The sequence below is a fragment of the Triturus cristatus genome, chromosome 1_1 (genome assembly GCF_964204655.1).
Source record: "Triturus cristatus chromosome 1_1, aTriCri1.1, whole genome shotgun sequence".
Classification (NCBI taxonomy): domain Eukaryota; kingdom Metazoa; phylum Chordata; class Amphibia; order Caudata; family Salamandridae; genus Triturus; species Triturus cristatus.
This window is the reverse complement of record NC_140579.1, coordinates 127,292,174-127,311,086: the sequence shown is the minus strand read 5'-3', so window position 1 is coordinate 127,311,086 and position 18,913 is coordinate 127,292,174. Positions and strand designations below refer to the sequence as shown.

Here is an 18,913-nt window from a genome sequence, read left to right as displayed (position 1 = left end):
CTGCCATGTTTTCAAGCTGTCCTGCCACTCCACCCTTACCAGTTGTTTCCCCTCTCTTGTCTCAGGCTCTACCGACTGAGGAACAAGGAGAGGATCTCGGTCTCCGCCGCGTCCAAGCTGCTCTCCAACATGATGTGTGAATACCGGGGCATGGGACTGTCTATAGGCAGCATGATCTGCGGCTGGGACCAAAAGGTGAGTGGTGGACACAGCCCCACCATGAGAAGGACAGGGACACTCTAGGCAGAGAGCCAATGAAGAGTGGAAGCTTCTGGCAAGGAACTTGACAGTGGACTGCAGGCCTATGAAGAAAGTTAAAAATATCAGCCAGTCAAGTTTTATTTCTGTCAAGCGTCTTAGAATCTGGCATTACATACAGCACCTAAAAGTCTAAGTTTTGGGTATTCACATAGGTAAGTTACTACTAGTAACATTTTAATACTGGTAAACTTACTAGTAGTAAAGTTACTTGTATTATAGTTACTACTAGTAGAATTAAGAATAGTAAAGTTCCTAATAGCAACTTACTTTTGTGAATGCCAAAAATGAGTAAATTTCGACTTAAGCCTAAGTTTACTACTTAAGTCTAAGTTTAATACTTTTACTACTAGTAAACTTAGAACTACTACTAGTAAAGTTACTAGTTGTAACTTACCTTGGTGAATACTGAAAAGTAGTAAACTTAGACTTTTGTTCTAACATTACCTTTGTGAATACTGAAAAGTGGTAAACTTGGACTTTTGGTCTAAGTTAGACTTTTGGTCTAACTTTACCTTTGTGAATAGGGCCCTGATTTTGTTGGTACTGGATTATTCAGTTGCTAATCAGTCTATTGTGTTTTATTTTATTTTTACACCAACACCTCAGTGCACTCTGGGTAATTTTCCATTAGGAAGATGGCTGACACTGGTGGGACACAGGGGTATCTACGGCCTGTCATATTTTGTGAAGAAAGATTTGGCGTTGTCGAAGATCTTTGGAAACTCTTATATCTATAGTCTTATACACTGTAATATAAAAAACAGAACTCCCTACGGCCAGTGCTATCCTCTGAAGAAAGGTGTGACGTTATTGGAGATCTTTGGAAACTCTTGGATCTATAGTCGTATACACTGTAATATAAATACCAGAACCCACTACGGCCAGTGCTATCCTCAGAAGAAAGTTTGGCGTTGTCGGAGATCTTTGGAAACTCCTGGATCTATAATCTTATGCGCTGTAATTTAAATAACAGTAGCCTCTACGGCCAGTGATATCCTCTGAAGAAAAGTTTGGCGTTGTCGTAGATCTTTGGAAACTCTTGGATCTATAGTCTTATGAGCAGTAATTTAAATAACAGAAGTCCCTATGGCCAGTGCTATCCTCTGAAGACAGGTCTGGCATTGTCAGAGATCTTTGAAGCTCTTGGATCTATAGTCATATACGCTGTAATATAAATAGCAGGACTCACTACGTCTAGTGCTATCCTCTACAGAAAGGTTAGTTGTTGTCGTAGATCTTTAAAAACTCTTGGATCTATAGTCTTGTACGCTGTAATATAAATAACAGAAGTCCTTACGGCCAGTGCTATCCTCTGAAGACAGGTTTGGCATTGTCAGAGATCTTTGGAAACTCTTGGATCTATAGTCGTGTACGCTGTAATATAAATATCGGTGGTCCCTACAGCCAGCGCTGTCGTCTGACCAAAGATTTGGCATTCTCTGAGATCTTTGGAAACTCTTGGATCTATAGTCTTATACGCTGTAATATAAATAACAGAAGTCCCTACGGCCAGTGCTATCCTCTGAAGAAAGGTGTGGCGTTGTCGGAGATATTTGGAAACTCTTGGATCTTGAGTCTTCTACGCTGTAATATAAATGACAGAGGTCTCTACGGCCAGTGCTATCGTCTGAAGAAAGATTTTTGTACTGTCGGGGATCTTTGGAATCTCTTGAATCTATAGTCTTATACACTGTAAAATAAATAACAGAAGTCCCTATGGCCAGTGCTATCCTCTGAAGAAAGGTTTGGCGTTGTCGGAGATCTTTGGAAACTCTTGGGTTCATAGTCTTATATTCTATAATATAAATAACAGAGGTCTCTACGGCCAGTGCTATCCTCCGATAAAAGATTTGGCATTCTCTGTGATCTTTGCAATATCTTAGATCTTGAGTCTTATACGCTGTAATATAAATGACAGAGGTCTCTACGGCCAGTGCTATCCTCTGAAGAAAGATTTGGCGTTGTCATAGATCTTTGGAAACTCTTGGATCTATAGTCGTATACGCTGTAATATAAATTACAGAAGTCCCTCTGGCGAGGGCTATCCTCTACCGATAGGTTTGGCATTCTTTGGACATTCTTCATAACAGAGGTATCTACGGCCAGTGCTTTCCTCTGAAGACAGGTTTGGCGTTGTTGGAGATCTTTGGAAACTCTTGGATCTATAGTTGTGTACCCTGTAATATAAATAACAGAAGTCTCTATGGCCAGTGCTATCCTCTGACCAAAGATTTGGCATTCTCGGAGATCTTTGGAAACTCTTGGATCTATAGTCTTATACGCTGTAATATAAATAACAGAAGTCCCTACGGCCAGTGCTATCCTCTGAAGAAAGGTGTGGCGTTGTTGGAGATATTTGGAAACTCTTGGATCTATAGTCGTATACGCTGTAATATAAATTACAGAAGTCCCTCTGGTGAGGGCTATCCTCTACCGACAGGTTTGGCACTCTTTGGACATTCTTCATAACAGAGGTCTCTACGGCCAGTGCTATCCTCTGAAGAAAGGTGTGGCATTGTTGGAGATATTTGGAAACTCTTGGATCTATAGTCGTGTACCCTGTAATATAAATAACAGAACTCCCTACGGCCAGTGCTATCCTCTGAAGAAAGTTTGGCGTTGTCGGAGATCTTCGGAAACTCTTGGGTTCATAGTCTTATACTCTGTGATATAAATAACAGAACTCCCTACGGCCAGTGCTATCCTCTGAAGAAAGTTTGGCATTGTCGGAGATCTTCGGAAACTCTTGGGTTCATAGTCTTATACTCTGTGATATAAATAACAGAAGTCCCCATGGCCAGTGCTATCCTCTGTAGAAAGGTTTGGCGTTGTTGGAGATCTCTGGAAACTCTTGGGTCTGTAGTCTTCTATGATGGGCTTTGTGACGTATCTCGAACTATGGGACAGACACACCTGGCAACACAAGTGAATGTGTCAAATTCCTTCTCCCACCTCCCCTTTGTAAGAAGAACCATGGACCGGGAGGCTACACGTCGACTCCAAGAGTTTGTTTATCTTGGCTTGGACCAGTGATGGGAACAGAGTTGGTGATCATTGATGTTCGAGGCATATGAGCTGCAGATCACACACTTAGGATAAGATCGCCAACTGGTGTTGGGCTCGGATGATTGCAGGTTGTTGTTGTCTTCGGAAGAAGCCTTTGGTCACGAGATAGGTGACTCCTCCTCTGGATAACAGTGCGCATGGGCATCCACTCCATCCTCAGATTGTTTTTTTCCGCCATTGGGTTCGGATGAACTTTTTTCCGCTCCAGCAGAAAACTTCTAGCAATCACAACAACTCTCCAAAATTTACAACTCGACGACGAAATCCCATCGGACCGGCTCCGGACGCGGCTCATGGAAAGGACACCCTTTAAAAAATGCCCCCAATGTGGAGCAAAGTTCCCCCACAGTGATCACCACGAGGTCTGTAACATGTGCCTCTCGCCGGACCACAACGAATCCAGCTGTCCAGCCTGCGCCGCCTTCCGTTCGAAGAAAACCATCCGGGACCGAAGAGCTCAACGCCATATCATGGCCAAACCGGCTCCAGAACCAGACGACATCTTTGCCCAGGATGTCCCTGACGACGATTCCGAAGACCTCCAGATCGTGTCCGAGGCCGACGATTCTGATGACCTCATCACTCCGGGGCAGCGTGTGAGTACCAGCTCCCCTACCCCAACCCCACCAAAAAAGACATTGGTCAAGACTCTGCCAGCTGGGCCCAGTTGCGACCAAAAATCATCTTCAGAAGCCCCGCCCTCGGGCCCGGCTCCGAAGAAGAATAAGCCTGCAGGTGGCTCGGGCTCGAGCAAACCTCATATTATTGGGCCTACAATACCTTCGGCACCGAAACAGGCTCCGAGGCCGAAATCTCCATCGGCACCAAAACGTTCCTCGGCACCGAAGTCTCCACCGGCACCGCTCCACCAGCACCGAAACGTTCTTCGGCACCTAAGTCTCCACCGGCACTGAAAGGTTCTTCGGCACCGAAATCTCCCCCGGCACCGAAAAGTTCTTCGGCACCAAACCCATCCTCGGTGCCGAAAAAAGTCCACAAAGACTCTGCCGATCTCCCAAAATCCAGATCGGAACCCAAAAAGTCGGCGCCAAAGCCACCTTCGGACACTGAGGAACTTTTTCGCCCAGATCCTACGCAAAAACGGATTTACATCAATCCTAAAACCGGACATGTCATAGCTGTGCCATACAAGAAAAGGAAGCTGGACACAGCACCTCCTCCAGCTCCTCTAAAGAAGAAGGACTGTGCCACTTCACCCATACGTCCTTCCTCTCCTATATTACCTCCTATCCCATCCCCCCCACCCCCACCTCTACCATCTCCTTCTCATACACCACCTCCACAGGATGATGATGATTTAGGGGGAGGGGGAGACCCGGATTTCCTTAATGATCCTACTGATCCTAATGATCCCTTTACACTCCCGGACACAGCACCCGTAGATGACTGGGCTTACCCTATGCCTGACGTGCCTGACCCCACTCCATACCCCTCCAAACCCTCCCCTCCGGATGACCATTTAGGGTTTGGTCAGCTTATAAACAGGGCGGCACTGTTCCATGGCGTCACCATGCACACAGACACACCTGAAGAAGACTTTCTCCTTGACACCTTTGAGCAGTCGCAAAAAACCGTTCACATTCTGCCCATGATTAAAGGAGTGAAAAAGCACGCCACTGAGGTTTTTAAAGACCCTGTTAGGGCCAGGGTTCTTAACCCCTGGATAGAAAAAAATATAGACCAGCCCCACAGGATCCCGCGTACATCAAAGCGCAGCTCTCCTTAGACTCTTTAGTCGTCTCAAATGCCAGAAAGCGGGCGAACTCCCAAACAACTGGAGACACACCGCCCCCAGACAAAGAGTCTAAGCTCTTGGAGGCTTCCGGCAAAAGGGTTGCCGCACAGGCTGCTAACCACTGGCGTATTGCCAATACACAAGCCCTATTGGCTCAATATGATAGGGCTCATTATGATCAGCTAGAGGACCTTTTGCAACACCTGCCTGATCAATACAAATCACAGGCCAATGACCTCATCCAAGAGGGCAAACTAATATCAAATGCCTCAATCAAATGTGCATTAGATGCAGCGGACACCGCCTCTAGGGCAGTCAACACAAGCGTATTGCTTAGACGTCACGCATGGCTCCGTATTTCCGGCTTTAAGCCGGAAGTACAAACAACCATTCTTGCTCACCTCTTTAATCAGGAGCAACTATTTGGACCCGCAGTAGACACTGCATTAGAAAAGATGAAGAAGGATAATGAGACTGCCAAATCAATGGGAGCATTACAGTCTCCTCAACCTAGAGGCTCCTTTCGACGCTCCTTTTATAGAGGAGCCTCCAAAAATGTGGGAACAGACACCTCTTCCACCTTCAAAACATCGGGCCAAACATCCCCTAACAGAGGATATTTTAGAGGAGGTTACAGGGGAAACAATACCAAGGGCCGAGGGCGGGGCAACACCAACACCCGCACCTCTCCAGCCACTAAACAGTGACTTGCCCCCACTCCCCCCAGACCATTCCACACCTGTCGGGGGAAGACTCCAGCAGTTCCTGCCTGTCTGGAATTCCATCACAACAGACAGGTGGGTCAGACAAATTATCCAGTTTGGCTACTGCCTCGAACTCATAAACACCCCCCCTAACATACCACCCAAACACCGTCCCATGTCGTCTCACCACCTCACGCTCCTCCAACAGGAAATTCGGTCTTTGCTTCAAAAACACGCAATAGAACCAGTTCCACTCCAACATCAGGGCACAGGAGTATATTCTCTATACTTCCTCATTCCCAAAAAGGACAAGACCTTACGACCCATACTGGACCTCAGACTACTAAACCAGTATATACAATCAGATCACTTCCACATGATCACTCTCCAGCAAGTCCTTCCATTACTTCAACAAGGCGACTTCCTTGCCACATTAGACCTCAAGGACGCATATTTTCACATCCCTATGCATCCCGCGCACAGGAAGTATCTACGATTTGTGGTAGACGGTCAGCACTATCAGTTTACCGTTCTCCCATTCGAAGTAACAACCGCACCCAGGGTATTCACCAAATGCTTGGCAGTGGTAGCAGCATATCTCAGGAGACAACAAATTCATGTCTTCCCCTATCTGGACGATTGGCTCATAAAAGCCAATACTCTCCACAAATGCGTTCTCCACACTCATCACACTATTCAAACCCTACACAACTTGGGATTTACCATCAATTATCCCAAATCTCAACTGCAACCCTCCCACGTACGTCAATACCTGGGAGCCACCATAGATACATCCAAGGCCATAGCTTATCCCAACACAGCCAGAATAGCCAACATACAAAATCTCATCAAAAAATTTCAAACCCAACACTCTCTTCCAGCAAGAGTGTTTATGCAACTCTTAGGCATGATGGCGTCATGCATCTCCATAGTACCCCATGCACGCCTTCAAATGCTTCCCTTACAGGAATGTCTAGCACAACAGTGGAACCAGGCTCACGGACAACTTACCGATCTGGTGTTGGTGGACAGCCGTTCACTTCGTTCACTGAAGTGGTGGAACACCATCAACCTGTCCAAAGGCCGGCCGTTCTTAGACCCTCTTCCACAAATTGTGCTGATCACCGACGCATCTCTCACGGGGTGGGGAGCCCACCTCCTTCAACACACCACTCAGGGCAGGTGGACCACTCAACAAAAACAACTCCACATCAATCACCTAGAACTTCTGGCGGTATTCCTAGCACTCAAATCCTTCCACGTGCATCTAAAAAACAAAACTGTCCTCATCCGCACGGACAACATGACCACAATGTATTACATACAGAAGCAGGAGGGGACACATTCTCTCCAACTATCCCAACTTGCACAGCAAATCTGGAGATGGGCAATTCCCCAAAACATCTACCTGCTAGCAGAACACCTCCCAGGGGTTCAGAACCAGGTGGCCGACCTCCTAAGTCGCCACACACAGCAAACACACGAATGGGAATTACACCCCAAAGTCCTACTCCCATTCTTCCAACAGTGGGGACAACCAGACATAGACCTGTTCGCCACACAAGAAAACGCAAAATGCCCAACCTTCGCCGCCAGGTTTCCACACCCACAGTCAAAGGGCAATGCAATATGGATGAACTGGTCAGGCAGATTTGCGTACGCTTTTCCGCCTCTCCCACTCATTCCATTTGTGGTACGCAAACTGAAACAACAGTCGCTAACACTCATCCTAGTAGCTCCCACTTGGGCCCGTCAACCCTGGTTCACCACACTTCTGGAACTATCTCTAGTCCCACATCAAAAATTGCGTCTCTCCCCGGCTCTATTAACCCAGAACCATGGAGAAATCAGACACCCAGATCCTCAAACACTGAACTTGGCAATATGGCTCCTGAAGTCTTAGAGTTCGGGTACCTCAACCTTCCTGCAGACTGTATGAATATCATAAAAGAAGCCAGAAGACCTACTACTAGGGCGTGTTATGCGACAAAATGGAAAAGATTTGCCATTTACTGCACTAACAATGACATACGTCCACTAGATGCTTCCATCCAAAACATCATTTGCTATTTACTACACTTGCAAAGATGCAATTTAGCATATTCCTCTATACGTCTACACCTAGCGGCATTAGCAGCCTACTTGCAAAATAGACAACACCTGCCCCTCTTTAAGGTACCAGCCATTAAAGCATTCATGGAAGGTCTTAAAAGAATTACTCCTCCAAGATTACCACCTTCCCCAGTGTGGAACCTTAATATTGTTCTAACAAGGCTCATGGGTCCCCCATTTGAACCAATGCACAAATGCGAACTGCAGTTTCTAACATGGAAAGTGGCTTTCCTTGTCGCAATCACATCCCTGCGAAGAGTAAGTGAAATACAAGCCTTAACTCTTGAAGAACCATTCCTACAACTACATCGTAATAAAGTGGTTCTTAGGATAAACCCAAAATTCCTACCAAAAGTCATTTCCCCTTTCCATCTTAACCAATCGGCCGAGCTGCCAGTCTTCTTCCCTAATCCAGACTCAGTAGCTGAGAGGGCCCTTCATACCTTAGATGTTAAAAGAGCCTTGCTTTATTACATCGACAGAACCAAACCTTTTCGCAAAACCAAACAACTGTTTGTTGCTTTATCTCCACCACATAAAGGCAACCCCATTTCAAAATCAGGTATAGCCAGGTGGATAGTTAAATGTATCCAAATATGTTACCAAAAAGCTAAACGTACTCTTACAGTTCCCCCTAGGGCGCACTCCACGCGTAAAATAGGGGCTTCTATGGCATTCTTAGGGAACATCCCCTTAGGAGATATTTGCAAAGCAGCCACATGGTCTACTACACACACCTTCACTAAGCATTACTGTGTTGATGTGCAATCCAAACAACAAGCTTCAGTAGGCCAGGCTGTCCTAAAAACTCTATTCCAAACTGCTGCAACGGATACAGGTGACCACCGCTAGAGGAGACACTGCTATATAGTCTATCCTAATTGTGTGATCTGCAGCTCATATGCCTCGAACGGAATATGCTACGTTCGAGGCATGTGGGCTGCTGAATTCATATCTGTGCATAGATCGCCGCCTAGTGTTGGGTCCGGATGTTTGCACGTTGTTGTCCTGGAAGAGTCTTCGAAGTATCCTGGGATAGGTGACTCCTCCCCTGGACTACAGTGCGCATGGGCATCCTCTCCATCCTCAGATTGTTTTTTTCCGCCATTGGGTTCGGATGTGCTTATCTTGACTCAAGTTAGGAAAAACTTTTTCCAGGCCAAAAGGCCTTTAGTTCGCGTCGGTACTGTTCCCGATCGGTATCGATAGTATCTTTGTTAGTTTACTAACTTCCAGAACCAACTTTTTCGCATCTTGCCCGACCATCGACCCGACATCGACGATGGAATCGAGGACACCATTCAAGCGGTGTCCGGTATGCAATGCGAAATATCCCCACATCGACGTCCATCCGGTGTGCAACAAATGCCTTTCACCGGATCACGACGAATCTACATGCATGGCCTGTGCCCGATTTCGATCCAAGAAGACTCTCCGGAATCGACGAGCGTCGAGACTCGAGGCGCAGCAAGCGGCACCGGCCCCGGCCGACATCTTCAGCGCCGAGACCGAAGATGTCGAAGAAGTGGAGAACCTACCCTCCAGTCCCGCTTCCGAACATGACTCCGGATCGGAAGACGTCGACGAAACACTCTTTCGCAGAGATGAAGACGACACCGAGGTAGGAGACTACAATGAGGCCTTAGGGGCCGAAGAGAGTAGCTCCGGTGACGAGCAAGGCCTACCCGTACAGACTGAGGAAAGCCCAGTGCAACAGTCTATGGCTCCGGTCGAGGGATCGCCTTCGGGCCTTACCCAAGACCTATCCTGCAGTTCTTCGGCCCCGCCCTCGGGCCCGGCCTCGGACATTCAGCGGCAGCCATTAATGCCCAAACCGGCTGGTTTCCCTTCTTCGAAACCGAAACCAAAAGCTGTATTGGTTCAATTGAAACCGCATGTAGAGCTGCAGAGCCACACACGCCAAACCGCCTCCCCGGGACCTGTATCTGTTCCAGCATTGTCTTAATTAGACACTACACATGGACATCCTTTCTCTTTATTTCTTATACACTCCATCATTTCCCATCATGGCGAAAAACAATCTGAGGATGGAGTGGATGCCCATGCGCACTGTTGTCCAGAGGAGGAGTCACCTGTCTCGTGACCAAAGGCTTCTTCCGAAGACAACAACAACCTGCAATCATCCGAGCCCAACACCAGATGGCGATCTTATCCTTAGTGTGTGGCTCTGCAGCTCTACATGCCAAGAACAAAAGCATACTGGTAAGTAGCATATTCCATTTAGGAAGAGGCATATTTAGGAAGAGGCATGCCAGAAGCTCCTATCGTGCTCGACCTGCCCCCTTCTTACGGAGGACTCGCCCGCTGTGGAGTGGTGTGGCTCACTGGTTAGAGGCAGCAGACCCGGAAGCAGAGGACGGCCCGGGACCAGGGTTCAATTCCCAACGCGGCAGGGTCGTGGACCAGGGCCAGTGGACTCGATAATTCTCGCCTCGGTGCCTACTCTAACCAGGGATCACACTCGGCAACTCTGGGCATTAGCTTGCCTCATCTCCACAACGGCCCCCCACATTCGCCGGGGATGCCTGGTTTCACCTTGGAGATACCCAGGAGGGACCATCTCACAGGGATAGCCAGGACGGGTTCCCCAGCGGTCTACAGCGCCAGGACGCCTCAGGGCAGCAGTGCGCTTTACAAGATGCATACATTACATTACATTACATTACAGTGTGTGCTATACTCATATGGCGAGGAACTGGGTCCTGCTCCAGTGCCCGCCAAAGCTGTAGTTAAAACACTGCGTTGAGCGAGATTAGAGATATGATTCTTTTTAACCACATCAACAATACTCTTGGACTACTGGAAAGCGCAAACCCAAAAGGAAGTGTCTCCAACATTTGGTGGTGGATGAAAGAGGTATGGGGTGGAATCAAGACTACCCAGCCTTTGTATTCTGCAATCCTAGCATTGGCATCAATTTTAGAAACACCTTGGACTCTTAATCATGTACAAACGAATCACTGCCTTGTTCTCAAAGAGCTTCATTGGTTATCAGTAGCACAAAGTAAGGTTTAAGCGTCTGTGTTCGGTCTTCAGATCACACAGCAGACCTGGTCCAGTCTGCCTTCATCAGCTGACTCTGCATGTCATACCTGATCAGACCATGAGGTCAAGCAGAGCAAATGTAGTGACGCGAATAAGGTTCACTAAGAAAACTCAGGGAGGGAGAGCACGTCACGGCGAGAGTGCACAACTCTGGAACACTCTACGTCCAGATCTGAGGATTGAAAGAACCCTTGTAGCCTTTCTAAGATGAAGCGCAGGACAAGGTCCTTTGTAGCCATCACTGGGATCAACCCTCGCATGAGGCATTGACCCCCTGGACCAATGCAGCCCAGCCTTCTTCAGTGCTCAAAACTGAAGACATCTGGATTCAGGAAGAAACTCATAAGATAGAGTACTATAATTAGAGATGAAAAGTGGCCTCTTGACTGACAGAGGCTCTAAACATAGCAAGCAAATTAATAAAGAAATATATATGATGCATCTTGCGTTTGTTCTAGTTACTTGCCATCTCTAGTTCTAAAGAGAGGCATCTGAGTGGGTTTCAGCCCAAGTGACTGAGAATCTGTCAAGGTAATCCAGTGCCAGAGTTCCCTTTCTGAGACAGTACTTACCGCGCCCTCTTGACAGGCAGCGATGGCTCAGAGGGCTGAAGAGTCCTAGTGATACTGAGAGACCAGACTGTGGTGTATTGGGCACCAATAAACAGTATTATTCCCTATAAGAATTCCAAGTATGCCTGTGGGTCATTCTGGGCAGGGATGGGTTTTGGGCACCATCTTTAATCACACCTCGCCAGCCAACTTTTTGTGTTCTAGACTTGTGACTTCCACTGTTTCACCAGCTGAGACTGAGGAATTGGAGTTTTGTATTAGGGTCAAACTGGACCTTCATACAGTGATACATTGAGAACCATTACAGATACAGGGATGGACACATGGTTAGTCCATGGCCATTGGAACAGGAAGACCACACTCGGCCAACCAGAGAGCTGGGTGAAGAGAAGAAACCTCAGGGTCCTTCTTGAGCCGGAAGCTGCAGTGCCATGCTCACACACAGTCAGAAGTATCACCGGTGGGTCGCGGCTATGCAGAGTTACAACAATGGTAGCCCTGGATGGCTACCTGGAGGACTTCTATAGCCTTCGTTGCACAGAGGACTCTGGGATAGGGCTGACCACTAGGAGACAAGGGGCTCGGTTCACGTTCGTTGCCTGCATCATGAAAATATAGGATGTGTATCACCTGTATTGTAAAAATACACACCTCTGCTATACAAAAATACTGTAGTTTTAAAGGAACAACGGTCCCTACAGTGAAACAATTTGACACAAGTAACTAGAATGAATTTAGTAATGACACAATGTGTTAATATGTAAAATTAAAAGATATAATGTTTACTAACGCCAAAAGAAACAGACATGCTAATGTGTTCAGGCAAACAAACGTGACAAAAATAGAAAATCATTTGTTTATGTCACAATTCAAATTACCAAAGGACACCCTTAAATACACAAAAAACAATTCAAATTACCAAAGGACACCCCTGTCAATTTAAATACACAAAAAACAATTCAAATTACCAAAGGACACCCCTGTCAACTTAAATACACAAAAAAGGGTCTAAAAGCAAAGTCGTCGACGTTTCGATCCTTTCCAATTGTAAGGATCATCATCAGGACACTGTAGAATGAATGCCTCAGATACAGCGCTGCTTTGATCCATTCCCAGGGCTGTCCTAGCACTGACACCCGTCTCTCTTCCTTCTATGATTGATTCCAGGCTCCCTCAACCAAGTTTTATCCTGGCACTGACAACCATCTCTCTTCCATCCTAGGGCCCCTGGCTCCCACACTCAGATTCTGTCCTGGCACTGACACCTGTCTCTCTTCCTTCCTTGGGCTTTGGGCTCCCACACTCAGGTTCTATCCTGGCACTGACACCTGTCTCTCTTTCTTCCTATGGCCCTGGGCTCCCACACTCAGGTTCTATCCTGGCACTGACACTCGTCTCTCTTCCTTCCTAGGGCCGTGGGCTCCCACACTCAGGTTCTATCCTGGCACTGACACCCGTCTCTCTTCCTTCCTAGGGCCCTGGGCTCCCACACTTGGGCTCTATCGTGGCACTGACACCCGTCTCTCTTCCTTCCTAGGGCCCTGGGCTCCCACACTCAGGTTCTATCCTGGCACTGCCACCCATCTCTCTTCCTTACTAGGGCCCCTGGACCCCCACACTCAGGTTCTATCCCAGCACTTCCACCCACCTCTCTTCATTCCTAGGGCCCCTGGGCTCCCACACCCATGTTCTATCCTGCACTGACACCCATCTCTCTTCCTTCCTAGGGCCCCTGGGTTCCCACTCTCAGGTTCTATCCTGCAGTGACACCCATCTCTCTTCCTTCCTAGGGCCCCTGGGCACCCACACTCAAGTTCTATCCTGGCACTGACACCCATCTCTCTTCCTTCCTAGGGCCCGGGCTCCCACACTCAGGTTATATCCTGGCACTGACGCCCGTCTCTCTTCCATCCTTGGGCCCCTGGGCTCCCACACTCAGGTTCTATCCTGGCACTGATGCCTGTCTCTTTTCCTTCCTAGGGCCACCGGCTCCCACACTCAGGTTCTAGCCTGGCACTGACACCCGTCTCTCTTCCTTCCTCGGGCCCCTGGGCTCCCACACTCAGGTTCTAACCTGGCACTGACACCCATCTCTCTTTCTTCCTAGGGCCCTGGGCTCCCACACTCAGGTTCTATCCTGGCACTGACACCCGTCTCGCTTGCTTTCTAGGGCCCCGTGCTCCCACACTCAGGTTCTATCCTGGCACTGACACCCGTCTCTCTTCCTTCCTCGGGCCCCTGGGCTCCCACACTCATGTTCTATCCTGGCACTGACACCCGTTTCTCTTCCTTCCTAGGGCCCTGGGCTCCCACACTCAGATTCTATCCTGGCACTGACACCCGTCTCTCTTCCTTCCTAGGGCCCCTGGGCTCCCACACTCAGGTTCTATCCTGGCACTGACACTCGTCTCTCTTCCTTCCTAGGGCCCTGGGCTCCCACACTCAGATTCTATCCTGGCACTGACAACCGTCTCTCTTCCTTCCTAAGCCGCAGGCCCCCACACTCTGGTTCTATAATGGCACTGACACCCGTGTCTCTTCCTTCCTAGGGCCCTGGGTTCCCAGACTCAGGTTCTATCCTGGCACTGACACCCATCTCTCTTCCTTCCTAGGGCCCCTGTGCTCACACACTCAGGTTTTATCCTGTCACTGACACCGTCTCTCTTCCTTCCTGGGGCCCTGGGCTCCCACACTCAGGTTCTATCCTGGCAATGACACCCGTCTCTCTTCCTTCCTAGGGTCCCTGGGCTCCCACACTCAGTTTCTATCCTGGCACTGACACCCGTCTCTCTTCCTTCCTAGGGCCCCTAGGCTCCCACACTCAGGCTCTATCCTGCCACTGATGCCCATCTCTCAGCCTTTTTAGGGCACCGGGCTCCCACACTCTGGTTATATCCTGGCTCTGACACCCATCTCTCTTCCTTCCTTGGGCCCTGGGCTCCCACACTCAGGTTCTGTCCCGGCACTTACACCCGTCTCTCTTCCTTCCTGGGGCCCCTGGCTCCCACACTCAGGTTCTGTCCTGGCACTGACACCCGTCTATCTTCCTTCCTAGGGCCCCTGGCTCCCACACTCAGGTTCTATCCTGCCACTGACGCCTATCTCTCTGCCTTTCTAGGGCACCGGGCTCCCACACTCTGGTTCTATCCTGCCACTGATGCCCGTCTCTCTTCCTTCCTAGGGCCCCTGGCTCCCACACTCAGGTTCTGTCTTTGCACTGACACCCGTCTCTCTTCCTTCCTAGGGCCCCTGGCTCCCACACTCAGTTTCTATCCTGGCACTGACACTCGTCTCTCTTCCTTACTAAGGCTTTGGGCTCCCACACTCAGGTTCTATCCTGGCACTGACATCCGTCTCTTTCTTCCTAGGGCCCTGTTCTCCCACACTCTGTTTCTATCCTGGCACAGACACCCGTCTCTCTTCCTTCCTAGGGCTTTGGGCTCCCACACTCAGGTTCTACCCTGGCACTGACACCCGTCTCTTACTTCCTAGGGCCCCTGGGCTCCCACACTCAGGTTCTGTCCTGGCACTGACACCCATCTTGCTTCCTTCCTAGGGCCCCTGGGCTCCCACACTCAGGTTCTTTCCTGGCACTGACACCCGTCTCTCTTCCTTCCTAGGGCCCCGGACTGTACTATGTCGATGACAATGGGACGCGTCTGACTGGACCTCTGTTCTCCACTGGCTCTGGGAACAGCTACGCCTATGGAGTTCTGGACAGTGGCTACCGATATGACCTTACAGTGGAGGAGGCCTACGACCTGGGCCAGCGAGCCATCTGTCACGCCACGCACCGGGACGCGTACTCTGGTGGTTACGTTAATAGTGAGTTACCTAGAACGACTGGCACTTGAGCTGTGTGACCTGGCTCCCTGTGTCCTAGGAAAGTGTTCAACCATAATATTGACTCACAAATCTAGTTGGTCATTAATATTGTTGCCAAAATATCCTGATAATCAGAATATCATAGGACATAATATTGTTTTTTATTATTTATTTGGGGTGATAGGGTTTTTTTTGGGCCGTAGGGGTAGGTAGATATGGAGCCCAGGCTTTTTAGGGTTATTTGTGGGGTTCAGTAATTTTTTAAGGCGTAGCTGTGGGTAATGATGTTTGGTTGCTAAGGGAATTTTTAGGTTTCAGAAGTATATATTAGGTTGTATGACAGAAGCATGCATGGCTAAACCACGCGTGCCTCTAACCCGCGGCCCCAACAGCGAATGTGTCTTAACAACGCATTCCTTTACCATGCAATTTCCTTGTAAAGGCATACTTAGTAAAGGGATATCTGTGGTAAAGATCACACCCCAGCCCCTCCATCCTGAGCCCTAAAAACAACCTTGACCCTCCCCACTGAGCCCTAAAAACAACCTGAACCCCCGAACTCTAAAAACAACCCTGACCCCCAGCACTAAAAACAACACGACCCCCCGAGCCCTAAAACAACCCGACCCCCCAGAGCACCAAAAATAAGCCGTCCCCCCAGAGCCCTAAACACAACCCGATCCCCCTGAGCCCTAAAAAAAACCTCTGCCCCCCAGCCGTAAAAACAACCTGACCCCCCCCCCCCCCGAGCTGTAAAAACTACCCCATCCATAACAAGCATTTACAGTGCAACGGTCTCGGCATTGTTAAAGTTAGAGCTATTGGCATTGCTCATGACATTTTTTTTGTTTATGTTTTTGTTTTTAAAACATTTAACCCCTTCGCCGCGGCACGAATTCCGCCGCGGCGCTGGGGGGGTTCGGGGTCAGCGCGGCCCCTCTGATCAGAGCCCGCTCATAACTCAGAGAGCTCCCTCCATGTACAAGCCCTCTCTGATCAGAGCCCGCTCATACCTTGGAGAGCTCCCTCCATGTACAAGCCCCTTCTGATCAGAGCCCGCTCATACCTCAGAGAGCTCCCTCCATGTATAAGCCCCCCCTCTGATCAGAGCCCGCTCATGCCTTAGAGAGCTCCCTCCATGTATAAGCCCCCTCTGATCAGAGCCCGCTCATACCTCAGAGAGCTCCCTCCATGTACAAGCCCCCTCTGATCAGCGCCCGCTCATACCTCAGAGAGCTCCCTCCATGTACAAGCTCCCTCTGATCAGAGCCCACTTATACCTTGTAGAGCTCCCTCCATGTACAAGCCCCCTCTGATCAGAGCCCGCTCATAACTCAGAGAGCTCCCTCCATGTACGAGCCCTCTCTGATCAGAGCCCGCTCATACCTCAGGGAGCTCCTTCCATGAATAAGCCCTCTCTGATCAGAGCCCGCTCATACCTTAGAGAGCTCCCTCCATGTACAAGCCCCCTCTGATCAGAGCCCGCTCATAACTCAGAGAGCTCCCTCCATGTACAAGCCCTCTCTGATCAGAGCCCGCTCATAACTCAGAGAGCTCCCTCCATGTACAAGCCCTCTCTGATCAGAGCCCGCTCATACCTTAGAGAGCTCCCTCCATGTACAAGCCCCCTCTGATCAGAGCCCGCTCATAACTCAGAGAGCTCCCTCCATTTTCAAGCCCTCTCTGATCAGAGCCCGCTCATACCTCAGAGAGCTCCCTCCATGTATAAGCCCCCCCTCTGATCAGAGCCCGCTCATGCCTTAGAGAGCTCCCTCCATGTATAAGCCCCCTCTGATCAGAGCCCGCTCATACCTCAGAGAGCTCCCTCCATGTATAAGCCCCCCTCTGATCAGAGCCCGCTCATGCCTTAGAGAGCTCCCTCCATGTATAATCCCCCTCTGATCAGAGCCCGCTCATACCTCAGAGAGCTCCCTCCATGTACAAGCCCCCTCTGATCAGAGCCCGCTCATACCTTAGAGTGCTCCCTCCATGTACAAGCCCCCTCTGATCAGAGCCCGCTCATACCTCAGAGAGCTCCCTCCATGTACAAGCCCCCTCTGATCAGAGCCCACTCATACCTCAGAGAGCTCCCTCCATGTACGAGCCCCCTCTGATCGCTGACCCTGCTCATACCTTGGAGAGCTCCCTCCATGTACAAGCCCTCTCTGATCAGAGGCCGCTCATACCTTAGAGAGCTCCCTCCATGTACAAGCCCCCTCTGATCAGAGCCCGCTCATTCGTTGGAGAGCTCCCTCCATGTACGAGCCCCCTCTGATCGCTGACCCTGCTCATACCTTGGAGAGCTCCCTCCATGTACAAGCCCTCTCTGATCAGAGCCCGCTCATACCTTAGAGAGCTCCCTCCATGTACAAGCCCCTTCTGATCAGAGCCCGCTCATACCTTGGAGACCTCCCTTCATGTACAAGTCACCTCTGATCGCTGACCCTGCTCATACCTTGGAGAGCTCCCTCCATGTACGAGCCCCCTCTGATCGCTGACCCTGCTCATACCTTGGAGAGCTCCCTCCATGTACGAGCCCCCTCTGATCGCTGACCCTGCTCATACCTTAGAGAGCTCCCTCCATGTACGAGCCCCCTCTGATCGCTGACCCTGCTCATACCTTGGAGAGCTCCCTCCATGTACGAGCCCACTCTGATCACTAACCCTGCTCATACCTTGGAGAGCTCCCTCCATGTACAAGCCCCCTCTGATCAGAGCCCGCTCTCCCCTCACGCCTTGGCAGGCTCCTATCTCACGGTGCTTAAGCTCTCTTGCATCTTTCTGTTCGCAGTGTACCACATGAAGGAAGATGGCTGGATTAAAGTCTGCAGGGAAGACGTCAGCGAACTTCTTCACCACTACCAATCGGAGAAGCAATAGATGGGAAGGAGACTCCAGCTTCATCCGTCTTCAAAGCCCGGATCCAGGGGGACGTCGGATATGTCCAGACCCTTTTCCCTCAGTTCTCTGGACGCTGATCCATGAAGCACGCACATTGCTTCCTAGTTTTACTTACTGCAAAATATCAATAAAGTTTATTGAGCCAAACCTCCACATCTGTCACTGGTGAGGACTATCCATTTGTAATGTTTAATATTAATGTTACTGTGGGCTACAATGCTTAGTCTTAAGAGTTGATTGACAAGCATTGGCACATTCCAAGTGAATGACATGTAATTGGCAGAGCCGGTGTAATATATAAAGCCCCCTATGATTTGTCAGCCACTCCTCAATGAGGAAGGCCTCATCAGTTTACAACAGCCTTCTCAATAGTATCCAGATGACTTGCAAATGCTCTTGTTCCATATAGTCAAGATTTTAATTTAGGTTTGGTCATCACCAGAAGACGATGTAATATTGTGGGGTCACCAGGTGATAAAGGGAACCCCTCCTTTGGTGGACAGCTTGGCATTCAAGGTCATCATGGTATAAGTTGGCACCCACTGCTATTCTAAGGAAAAACGACATTGGTCAAGACTCATTGGGGCATATGTACAAGCCCCTATCGCCACGGAAACGCCGTGTTCGAGGCATATGAGCTGCAGATCACA

The 18,913-nt window shown here is 49.4% G+C and overlaps 1 protein-coding gene across 1 annotated transcript in view; it reads left to right on the top strand.

Annotated features, from left to right (window-relative positions):
* The window catches only part of PSMB8 (proteasome 20S subunit beta 8), a 41,968-nt gene extending 23,552 nt beyond the window's left edge, over positions 1 to 18,416 (top strand). The window contains exons 4-6 of the mRNA XM_085614571.1: positions 66 to 195; positions 15,158 to 15,362; positions 18,154 to 18,416. Coding sequence (XP_085470697.1) covers positions 66 to 195; positions 15,158 to 15,362; positions 18,154 to 18,242 — 424 coding nt within the window. The 3' untranslated portion in view covers positions 18,243 to 18,416. The remainder of the gene's footprint in view (positions 1 to 65; positions 196 to 15,157; positions 15,363 to 18,153) is intronic.
* The last annotated feature ends 497 nt before the right edge of the window (positions 18,417 to 18,913 follow it).